A 12804-nucleotide genomic window follows, 5' to 3' on the forward strand; every position below is an offset into this window, starting at 1 on the left:
AGAGGCTACTGAATTATTAAAATGGGCTTTGGAGAACAGTCCCCAAAACATATCTAAAACTCTGAGGATGTACCTTAAGGGGCACTTTCACTGCTTGTTTCTAACAGAATACCACCACCACTGTCATTTATGTATTTAAGAGAATTCTGTAGAATGCCATCCTTGAAGTGGAAAGTATGAGATTTTACTCCATTTCTTGTTAAGTCACATTTCAGAAACGTGACTAATGAAAAAGGCCAAGCAGGTCATACAGTGAAAGCTCTTGTCAGGAGAGGTTTTCTTTTTAGACATTATTTTATTGGTGCATCCACCAAACAACTTTTGAAGAAGCAAAGGGGCTGTTGACTATTCTGCTCAGGGCTCATGCACTGTTGTGCCAACATAATTTCTAGGAAGGTTTTCTGAACAGTCATGATGCTCATCCCACTGTCTGACCCAACACAAGATAGAGGACATCATCCCAAGGAGCTTGGAAACCCTATTTCTCCACACATTCCACACAAGGCCATTATTTTCTTCACATTTCTCTTTTTTTTTCTCTAAGCTTCTGCAATGGAAAACTTCAGTAAGTACTTTTCCCAATTATTTTAGCTTCTCAACCACTCTGCTACAGAAAATGATCCAAACCCAGTGGCTACTGAAATCAGTGAAAAGATCTCCATTGATGGAATCAGAGAGAAGCAGAAAAATTTTAAGGAAATAAATTCCCTTTCCTAGCTGAAAACAACATAAGTAGTCATATTCCTGGCATAGTTAAATATTACATTGGGTTATCAATGCTCAGGCTCAGCCAACACCTACACCTAGAGTGTAATTTTCCATGTAAATTTTCAGTTATCAACACTAATACAGATTGGCATAAGTCAGAGCTACATGCAATAATAAACACGTTTTCTGATTACTGAAAGCACTGTATTCTTTTTGGATACCAACTCTGGAACTTTCTTTATTTGCAATTATAAGCATCTGGCAAAGTCTCACAAGTCCACCAGAGATACCCAGTCAGTACTGAATGTCTTGTCAGGATCCCAAAAAACATATGCAAACCAAAAAGATGGAGGGAGATAGAGAGTACTCAAACAAGTAGAAACTGTGTAATATGAAGTGCACTGTAATTTACTGTAAGCAGTATATCGCCTGCCATATCCTCATTGTGACAGTATGATAGGGAAGGCTAAATATGAAGATTAATTGATCGTGTGCAAGTTCCTCAATGCATTTACATACAAAGAGGCTCCATTTCAATACCAGTGAAGTGTACATTTGATTGCATATCATAAACTTTATTTAAAGTAGACAAAAAAAAGCAAACAGATTCATTCACTCCATCTTTACACTGCTCACATTTCAAAGCTCCTATCCATAAAACTGCCAAGACCTTCAACTAGACTTCAATCAGCAGCCAGTTTAGGATTAGAGTGGTGAACCTTCCAACACCAAAATACCAATTTCTGACATTTCTCATACCTTTATTTCTCTGTGTCAGAGGACACTTCTTCAACAATGAAGACCATCACAGTGGAGACGGTCAATTGACAGTAGATACTTTTATCAGCAGCCATTCTGAGGGTATTAACACCAGACACTGGTCAAATCTGCACTGCACAGGTTTAATATTCCATCACAAGTGCAATAAAGTACTATACTCACTGGCATGTCTTTTAAAACAAATAAGTCTCATCCTTCAGAAGGGAATCTTTATTAGAATTTTTAAATTCATTATCAATTATGCCTTCCCCATAGAAAAAAATACTTGGTTTTGCCTTCATGTTTTGCTCATCATATTATGCCCCTGTTATGTCATTATCTATTTTTAACAGTGCTGTATTTTTATTGTTAATGGAAAGAAAGGGCTGTAGTTCTATCATTAATGTCAACTTGTATAAAAAACATTGTCCTCCAGAATTCAGTCTTTCTAACTAGGAAAACATTTTCTAATGTAAATAATATTTTATTAATGCCTGAACTCTTAATAATTCTGACAGGCAAACTACTATTATTCTATATATGCACATAAGTGCCTGTATTCCCTATGGACAAAAATACCATCCAGGTATAATACCCCATTTGAAAGGAAAACAGCCTTAGGAACCAGCAATACCCTAGCTTCTTACAATCAAATGTCTCCAAATCCTCCCTATGCTTTTAAGTGTTACTAGGTTTTAGAAAATTCACATTTGAGTTACCAGTCTTCTACGAAAACATCTAATTAGTGCTACCTGGAACGAGCTGCTTCACTGGTGCCAAAAAAGCTCTAGAGCAATTTGGTCCACTTTCTACATAGTCCTGAGATGTGACACACATTCAAGCAGCAAGTATTACTACACATGAATGGTGGAAGAGTTAAAAGGAAAAAAAACCCTGTTTTGATGATTTTGATGTATCTTAATAATATCACAAGTAATTTAGCTCAAAACTGTTTGAAAGTGACACATGTACATTCACTTAGAAGAATTACAATAAGGTCCTCTGTTTGATCCTCCACAGAAATAAGAGGCAACAAGGCCTGGTGTAAAAAAGAAAACAAATTGGAAACTTTGCCCTTTCATTGATCTACAATGCTGTATTAAATATTACAGTAATGTCCTTAATGTCCTTTATGTTTTGCATTCTCCCTTTTTAAAATGTCTTCACCCTAGATTATTCAATGCTTCAGGTTTTTTTTGAAAAAACATGCAGAATACAACAGCACCCTACCAAGTCAAGAGAAAGTGAACTACTTCCTATGTCTAGATGCTTGTGACAGAACAGTATGCAATCACAGTCTTTTACCTCATTAAAAGGTGACATTACAGATTTCTACTGAAGTCAGTGACACTAAGGAGGGCTGCTAAGGTACCTTAAATGTAATACATTTAGAGCTGGTCATGAAATGCAACTGACAAACAACAGGATACCCAGTCTGAGGTAAAGTGATTGATACTGGAGAACAAAAAAGGAGACTTCTTCCAATGTTTCTATATTACAAAAAAAGAGGAAAACAATATGCATTTGAACAGTAATGAAGCTGTAGAAGAACCATTTGGTCTAAAGATGGGGCTGTAATCCTTTTCAAAAAAAGGGACATGGGCAACATAGTTGCTAGTCAAGAGTTCAAAAGAGAAGGCAGAAACAATTGGTATTTCAGAATCAGCTGATAAAGTACACGGGCTTTATACTTGAACTGAAATTAATTAGATTGACAGCATACATGTTACTGTTTGCTGCAGTACAAGCACACATCTGACTTGTATGAGTTAACAACATTCAAGAAATAAATGACTGTATCATACAAGACTTTCTGTGGCTGAACTCATACCTCCAGCTAAACTTTTTACATTATTTTGCACTAAGCTACGGTTATTGAAACTACAATCTTGAAAGAATAATTGAATGAAACGGTGACACTTGCCTCAGTTTTGAGCTATAAAAATTAATTACAAGTGATTCTAAAATTGTTTAGAATTCCCACATTTCATCCATATTCCAAGCAACATTTCAATTAATAACAAATACCTTCCATATCCCTTTGACATTTTGGTTAACTAAAAATTTAAGCACTACTCCTTTCAAAGGAAAGTCAGATACAATGGTACAAAGATGATGTGCAAAACATGTACAAGAGGTTGTTTTTTTCTTACTTCAGTTTTGTCAGACAAGAAGCTTTTCTAGATCTATAGAATAATGGTCACAACACATTCTGCCACAATTCAACGACAATTTCAGCCAGTCTGTGCAAGATACCACAGGTATACCATGATTCCTGCCAAAGATGGTTCTGAATCGTCAATAGCTCCACAGTTCCCATTGGAAATAGTTCATGTCACAAGCAATCTAATAAGCACAGTACCAGAATAAACATATAAAACATACTTTTCAAGCCTTTATACCGAAAAGCCAGACTCAAAAGCCATCTGAATTATTCCCACTACTACTGTAAAAACCTTTGGATTTCCAAATTCTTTGCAGTTAAAACAAAAAGACAGATAAACAGAAGCAGAAGTGAGATTAAATTGGGTGTTGACACTCAAGACTTAAGACAAAAATCCCAGAAGACGGCATTTCTATCAATTTTTTTCCATTTGAAAGAGCTAGTGGTTGGCATAAAGCATTTAAGACATAAAAATGCAATCCTCATCTGGTTGGGAGGTCCCAGGGTTGAGAAGGAAACTTGTCCTTTGCATAGACACTTGCTTCTATCAAAACCATAATTTTTATTTTGGTTTTTGGAACGATCACTTAAAATAGCCCACTTGGTTTTGTAAACCAAACAGGATTTCAGCTTCAAATTTAACAGGCACAGTAACACCATGCAAATTCTAACACAGAGCTACCCAGATCTTTAAATTCTGCTGCTTCACTTCCTAAGTTTTCCTACATAGTCTGATTCTAACAACTAAAATGATGTAGTTAAAGGTAATAAATAGGGACTTTTAAGTAGCTTGTCAAAGTAAGTCTCAAACTCTCATGCAAAGTTCTATCCAAAGCAACTTCATTATACAATGAAAAGCTAAGTTACCTTCCCCATTCAAAGATGTTGCCTAATCTCCTACAGCAGTTCATAGGTTTTGTATTATTGCTAGCAGCAGCACTTAGTGCTTAAGAACAGGGGTTTCTTTGTTAGAAATATCTTTTTGTTGCTAACAATTAAACTCTTGCCAAGAAACAACAAGTCAACTGAAACCTCTGGTTTTCTTTGCAACCTGCTGAGTTATCAGCAAAACCAATAGGCCATACACTGACCTTCAAGCAAGGTCTTGTTCCAGAGATTGGTGAGTGCTGTAACTTCAATAGACCCAAGGGCAATAATACCACCACAGAAGGAACTCCCTTTCAAGCCTTCATAGTAGCAGAGATGACGTAGTGATTTTGGATTACTATCACTCCAATAAAAAAATGATAAGTAAATAGTGCTACACAATGTGAGACAATCACAAAAATAACCACAAGGCAAGGAAAGAAATACATTGTAAAAAGATATGCTGTGAGGAGGTTTCTTTCTGAAACTCTAGTGGTCTTGAATAGCTCACAATAGCTGTTGCATGCTAAAAGATTTCAGTATCTTTGTATTAAGAGAAGCTGTAAGACACTATTTACATCCTTTTCTAGATTCATGCATCACTACTGAAACACCTTCAATGCATTAAACATTTAAATTCTGGTTACTTGTAAAATAGGCAATCTCCTCCCTTCTAACAGACTATCACTGGCATCATGCAAGACTTCTCACCACTTTTGCTTTAAGTTTGATGTTTATGAGAAGACCAGAATGGGGACAGGTTTTCTTGCCCTTTGAAAGCTTCTTGATTTGTTACACAACTAAACACATTTGTACAGCTTTCTTCATAACTACAAATCCTTAATCCACAAGATGTCAGTTCAGGCAATAATTATATGAATAAACTGTAGACAGTCTAAGAAGGAAAGAAAGATGGAGAGACATTTGGAATTAACGTGCTGTGAATCAGTCCTGCATCATCCTTTGTCAGTGGAATTAGCAGGCTTTTCTTCCCTCTTCTTGTTGCCTTTTAGTAATAATTTTCAGTGTATTTGACACATTTCATCTCACTCAATGCACTGAACCCTAATACAAGAGAATACCAGTTTGTCAAACATACATTATTGAGGATGCATACCAGTTAATCTTAGGCAACTGACATTGTCAAAGACAAGTCACCCTGGCAAGAGCTACAGAAGTGCTAGGCAAAGAGGAGAGAGGTATAACAAGTGCACAAGCACAGCTGCTGAGATACTAAGCAACACAAAAGGCCAAAGCCTCCCAATTCCTGTCTTAATTCCCCCCATACCACAAAAATCTTACAACACTTTCAAAGCACACATTTCCACTGCTACGACAAGAGGAGTTGCAAGCCTGAAAAGACTAGTTGTCCACTGGCATAGGATTCAGCATCAGATACTTGAAAAGCTAGATGTGAGTAAGACTTTATTCTGAAAATAATTTTTAGTTTTTTACATGAATTTCACAGAAGCTCCTCTGAATATTTATGGGTCAGAGTAGACACTAAAGTATTTGTAATTCAGGATAACCATATTGATTTACCGCTATGGACATCAAGAAATGCAGTTGTAATAGGTTTTTTAAACAATAAACAAAAAAGTGTGTTACAATAGCAGAACTTCTAGGGATGCCAAGCTTTATATTTTAGTATTTCTTACAGCTGTTTTTAGTTCAAATTAAAATTATAAATGCATTCAGTCTTGAAAAGGAGTGCTGCCATTCAAAATTTGGCCATTCTGGAGATAATGCAACACACTGGTGAATTTTCTCTCTCATTTTGCTGCAAATCTTCTGATATTAGTACCTTTTTATTTTTCACAATTTGACTTAAATGTAGATGCAAGTCATTATGAAAAATAAAGGATTTACTATAAAAGCTAAATTCTTATTTCTTCAATTTCCAAGCTCATTTATATTTTTTTAACATGGCTTCCTGAAATTAGGAAAGAAAAACAGAAATCAAGAGGACTATGAGAGCGGTAATGGTATTTTCTAAGTATATTTAATATGAACTTGCCATTAAAATAAATTTTTAAAAAATGCTTTAAAAAAAACTCTCTCGCATAATTCTGCTTTAACAGTGTTTGGATCTAGTAGCTTTTAAAGTTTCCAAAGTATGGTTTGTTTTTGCTAATTACATATTTAACAGATGCATAGAAAAATAATTCATTTTTTCATGTCCCAGCTTTTCTTTAAAAAAACCTCCAAAACCAAAACAAACCCCTGAAAAATAGAGATAAAGACTCAAATGAAATACAGTGCCTTGAATTATGTAACTGTTTTCTTTTACACAAAGGGCATCACATTGCTATGCTTACTATTAATTTTTGCAATGTCACAAGACAGAAAACACCTGCTGAAAAGATTGTTTCAAAAAGAAAAATACATAAAGACACTCCCCAGGTACACTGTCTACTGCAAACAATTAAAATATTTCAGTGGTAATACTGCTATTTTATTCAGTAAAAATTCTATACAATGTTAATTTCCAATAATCAGCAACAACAGACAGTTCCCCTATTAACAACTTCAAGATAGAGCTATATTTGCCATTTCACCAACAAAAAAGCTTCTGAGAAGGAATTTGTTCTTTTTGGATCAGAGAAAAAGAACCAGAAAAGACACCCCTAGTGAAAACACTCTTCACCAGCATATTTACAAGAAATGCTTTGTCCCTGTGTGACTTCAGGAAGTAATTCCCTTTTTTGTCCAGAAAGGGTTAGATTTTATTTGGGATTTATAACATGGCAATACTTTAACGCAAATTCCCCAGGAGAAACAATAAAGAGGAATTAGTAGGAGAGAACTGAATGAAGACCCCCACTGATTGTTTGGTAGTGATGTCTCTAGTCTGAAATTCAACATCTTGAGAAGTTCAGGTTTGAAGGAAAATATTTTGGCATACAGCAGCTAGTTCAGAATAAACTGTCCATGGGTTCAGCAGCTGACATTATTAATTGAGAAAACTTGTCAGCTTAAGCAGCCATGTACATCATAGAGCTGCTTTCTTCTCACATAGGCAGCCTGTTCTGTTTTACAACAGTTAGTAGTTCATCAAGAAACTTTTCTTTTAAAGACAAGTGGTGCTAGAGAAAAATCATTCTTCTTCAAACTAGAAAAAAAGGAAAAAAATGAAAAAAGAAGCACCATTTCCAACTAATCCATGATCTAATCTATTGCACTGGAGACATGTACATTACAAAAAGAGATACAAATATTAAGAATAGAATCCAAGAAACATTTCTTTTTCCTATTCTCCAGCTCAAAAAGCAGTTTGTAATCTAACAATAGTTTCAAAAGAAATCATTGTCATCTTCACAAGAGACACAGCATAAAAAGCATCCAGAAGAAGGCTAAGTTTGGAAAAGTAACATCTTTGAGCAGAAAATAACTTTATAGTTCAACACTAACTTCATAAGAAACCCCCCTCCCAGCAGGCACTGGTAGGACATTTTAGTAAAGAAAAACAAAGAAAATAACAGCAAATTTGGGAAGGTGTGTATAAAGAGAATGCAGGGATTTTGCTTTATAGACTTTAGCAGGTAACAGGTCCCCTTGCTCCTTGCTCTACACCTAGGCAGTTCCCTAAGTCTTCACAGAAGGACAATTTCATCTCTTGGAACCAGTGTGAGAGAACAAGGCATTGGTGGTAGACAGAAGAAGACGGTTCTAAAACTAAAATTTTCCAAGCACCTTATACTGAATGGAACAAATACAAGTTTAGGACAGTTACTGCCAGACTCAATACAAAATCTCCACTTCATTTAAGTGAGTCTCTGACTCTGTCTTCTACTGCAGCAATGGAAGAGAATAATTCAGGTACATTTAATCTGACCTGCCTCAAATAGAGAAGTTTCTCCTACTTGCCAAAGAAACTCTATCAAGAGGCATGCATTTAAAGTAATCAAAACTGCAAGGGAGACACCAAAAGCTTTTCCTCTTCTGAAATGTAGTCACCATTCTCAGCTGCAGGGCTGATGAACACACAAAATTAAAAGAAATAGAAGCTCATGATTAGTTTGACTTTAATGAATCCACAGTAAGGTCATTGTCAATCAGACTAAAATTAAATCTAAAAATTCCTTCAAGACCTGTGCCTTAAGTTTATACTTAAGTTTATGCTCTACTCCCTTGCACAATTAATAATTAGATTTTTCAAAAATATAAACAAACGCTTGACCATCTCCATGCAGCTATGTCAGCTTTAGAATGTATATTCTCTTTGCAAACATGTCCGCATCTTGTGATGGTTTCTATGGCTAGTGCTTACACTGCTATGAAAAAACAGTGCTTGGCAACTAGAACTTTTGAAGACCTGAGGAGAAAAAAATTCTAATTCTTTTCCTTCCACTCCCCAAGAAAGACAGGGAATTTGAAACTAATTAACTAATATCCACAATAAAAAGGAACATTTAATACTCTAGAACAGAGCTTTAAATTTAGCATTTTATTCGTCTGATAGCACAAAGCACAATAAGGAAAAAGGCTTCTTCTTTTCCTTCAATCAATACAATCCCTTAATAATTCAAACTTCAAAACATTTACATAAAGTATTAGCATTATATATTTGCATTGATAAACCAAGCTAGCAAGGCCATCACTTTTCAATTACTTGTGGCAACTAGATAAGGTGATAGTGCACAAAATAGTAACTGACAGCAGTCCAGCTAACGAACAGGTTTATGCCTTATGGAAGTAATGAGCCTCCGGGTTCCATTTTTAATAGCCATTTGCAATCATAAATATGTATTTCCTCTTCTGCTACATGATGAAGTTTGCTATATATAAATTGAGATGTGCTCACCACAAAGACATGCAGCATAACTTCTTTTAGCAAGGATCATACACTGGTTTTTATGCTATGGAATGCATTAGTGTAGCTGCAGGTGTAACTGACTTATTGCAGCAAGAGTGTTACCAGTGTGTAACTGGTACATCGAAGCAGATTTACATGTCTGTAAATAGGTTCTGAATAATATCATACTTACAACATCAAACTTCTGTGTGATGTTCCCCTGGACATCAAGTAAATAAACTTTGCCATAATGTGTTCCCAGTGCCAAAAACTGTGAAAGAAAGAGATTGATTACATAAGAGAGACCACAAGAAATACATTACACTGATTACACAAAGACACTACAAGAAAGACTACAATGCTAAATGAACTCCAGGATTAGCAACACTGGGGAAATGAAAAAAGCCTGCCACTTTCTATAGAGAAAGGTTATTTTATCTGTACCCAAAGAATAAAACAGGGTTTCAAGCCCATATTACTGTGATAGTGCAAGTTAGCTGTCAGAATGAGTCATGAGGACCCTCATCCACTGACAACTAATGGTAGATCTGCAGTCTGTATACACCAGCTGATGGACTGTGGCAGCAAATTAAAAATGCAGCGTGAGAGCAAGAATCAACAGAGATCTGAAATAGTTCCTAGATCCTTTCTGCAGCTTTGTTTCAATTCTCATGTTTCCTTTGAGCTTTATTTTTAATTCTTCTTCATTATTAAAACAAAAACAGAGTGTTCAAACACAGCAAAAGGCCAACCGTAAGCCAGTGGTAAAATACAGTTGAATTATGGAAGGCCTATAACAGTGCATTTAAGCACACAGATACACACACTCCTGGGTTTGCTTTCCTTCACATAGTAATATTCCTAAATAGAATACTCCCAAGACAAATACACTTCCTTGGAAATCTCAGGAGTTTCATTCTAAAAAACAGTAGCAAAATAAAGAAATCTTCACATAAATCCATACTATCACAAACTTATTTTGATACAAACAAGAAGGAAATTGATTCTGAGAGATCTGCTGTTAATTGAACCATGTGAACTACACCTAAACAGAAAAGACAGAATTTCAGTACTACTTGATTTATGACAGAGGTTTCTTCTTTTTGCCCACCCTCCCACTTTCAGCATTACTGAAATAGTCTAGGCTACTCAATTCTCTGTATTTCACTGCATGTGAGCATGCTTCATTGCAACCTATAATGAAATGCTCAAATTTACAGGCACTGCTAAGCGTGTCAGTCAGGCAGCACAATCTTTAAAAAATAACCTTACAGAAAGTCAAGGTTTAAAAGGATTTATCAAAATGGAATTGCTTAAAATGAAATTTCTGTTCAGGCACTCAAAATATGAAGCTACATTAAAAGGAGGCAAGAAAGGGAAAGAAAGGGTTCATTAGAAATTCATTCCCTGCAATGCCTTTCACTCCTGCAAGGTTGCCTTTTTTCAGGAAGAAAAAAGTCCCCCGGGTAAAAAAATCAATACTGGTTAATAAAACATCAGGTGTGCAGACATAACTAGGTATGACTATTCCACTGCACAGGCCTGCTTGAATGCATCAGGTGCCATGATGATTAGTCATCCAGTGCAGACAGCAAGCCTGGTGAAAATATGATGCTTTAGCAGCAAAAATGAAAAAAAAAAAAAATTCTGGGGAGAAATTAGTCTGAATGCAGAAGCCAGATCTTAGCATGCCCAGCAAAGTTAAACTGCTTTAATCAGAGTCATATGTTACATATTACCATATAATTTTTCTAATGATAGCATTTAGCAGGGCTTTTCATTTTCGTTCAGGAAAAAAAATCCCAAAAAAACCAAGCAGAATAAAACAGAAATATCCTTGCAAAACCTATAGCCCAGCCTCATTTTTAAGCTCTCTATTGCAAGAGACCTATTCCTAAAAGACTGAAGTATCTGGCTTCTAACAATATTGATTCTTCTCATAAGTAGTGCATCTAGTTTGCTGGAAAACTGAAAGTGCTGGGATACTTCAACAGTTTTCCTGTATTGTCACGCTTTGTGACACTATAGCAAAAGCTGTATCTGTGCACATCCTTATAGAAAAATCTGAAACTTTTGGCTTTCAAAATTTACCTGAGATGCAGGAATAAAAGGTAACAGAAACAGGCGAAAGACAAAGAGGAAATGCTAGCCAATTTTCCAAATATCTGTGTAATTCTAAGTAGTCAAAAACATTTTAAAAAGACTTATTGTTTTCATTCACACAGTTAAAATACAAGCTTCATCTTAAGAGCCTCTTGAGCCATAGCAACAGTCCTCTGAGGAAAAGAAACACAGCACAAGTCAATCTAAAAATATAGCCAAATAATAAAGATAGATCCCTCAACAATAACTGTTAAGGAGATACTACTGGCTATGAAAAATTATATATTCAGAAGATAGCTACTATGTTTTACATACTAGTAGCTCACAAATCATTAATTCTCACTTTCAGCTGCACTTCAGAATGCCTCAATATTCTAAAATGTTTTTCAGTATGTATAAAAGAGAAGAAAATTCATAAAACACTAAAGAAATTATTTAAATCACTAAAGAAGCATATGAAGTTTATTTCTTTTAAGAACAAAATATTAATTATTTTTCAAATTTCTTTACTTTGTATTCTCTATTACTTTATCCTTATCATCCCTCTGGTACATCAAAATCTCTAGCATGCACAGTTCCTCTCTTTTTAACATACTGAATCAGTGAAGCGGGACAGGGAAGTGTTAGTATGACACCCCCCAAAAGTAAAGCTGAAGCAAACAAAAAAAATACAATAATTATTTTCTTCTACACTGTATTAACATGTCTTCCACAGCCAAATACATGCTAAGTTCTTGGCATGATCAAGTTGGTCTTTACTGACACGGCTGTACAAATAAGCACAGTATATACCAACTTCCTTTCTGAATAAAGAAAAGTTAGGACTGTATTCTGATTGCAGTTCTTAATACTGTTCATAATTAAATCTGAGTGAGCATTTTTCTAGTAGCTTATGTAAACATCTCATCTAACAAATCACTGCATCTAAAATTCTCACTTCACTTCCCCATTGAGAAATATGTTTCCCACTGAAAAAATGCTTGATACAAGCAAGAAGGGAATTGATTCTGAGAGATCTGTTGTTAATCGAACCATGTGAACTACTTGTTTTATTACTGAGAAAATGTGGATTTCTCAACACAGGTTAATGGTGAATTTTGTTAATGTTACTGCTGCCCCGTAGCGCAACTCTAGATTTGGCATCACTTCTACACAGAACTATTCTGATGCATTATAAGCACAGATAAATATATAAAACCGAGCAGAAGTGCTATCTCAGCCACAAAGTCACATAATACCTTTTCATGCACTGTCATGCAGCTGGCTGCATCCTTCTGGAGAATTTCAGTCACTCCATTAGAAAGCCGTTCATACTTGAGCTTAGGTTCTTCTTCACTCTCATCTTCCTAAATTTTTAGGAGTGTAAGGAAAAGGGAGCAAGAGAGAAAAAACAACAAAAATACTTAGA

General features: G+C 35.4%; 1 protein-coding gene across 6 annotated transcripts in view; it reads right to left on the minus strand.

The window, feature by feature from the left end:
- Nucleotides 1-12804, minus strand: part of VPS41 (VPS41 subunit of HOPS complex) — a 111762-nt gene that overhangs the window by 74638 nt on the left and 24320 nt on the right. For all 6 annotated transcript variants that reach the window (XM_059849624.1, XM_059849615.1, XM_059849634.1 and 3 more), the window contains 2 exons: nt 12635-12742; nt 9487-9564 (listed from right to left, as the gene is read on the minus strand). In XM_059849624.1, the coding sequence (XP_059705607.1) occupies nt 9487-9564; nt 12635-12742 (186 nt within the window). The remainder of the gene's footprint in view (nt 1-9486; nt 9565-12634; nt 12743-12804) is intronic.

Source organism: Haemorhous mexicanus, chromosome 1 (genome assembly GCF_027477595.1).
Source record: "Haemorhous mexicanus isolate bHaeMex1 chromosome 1, bHaeMex1.pri, whole genome shotgun sequence".
Lineage (NCBI taxonomy): Eukaryota > Metazoa > Chordata > Aves > Passeriformes > Fringillidae > Haemorhous > Haemorhous mexicanus.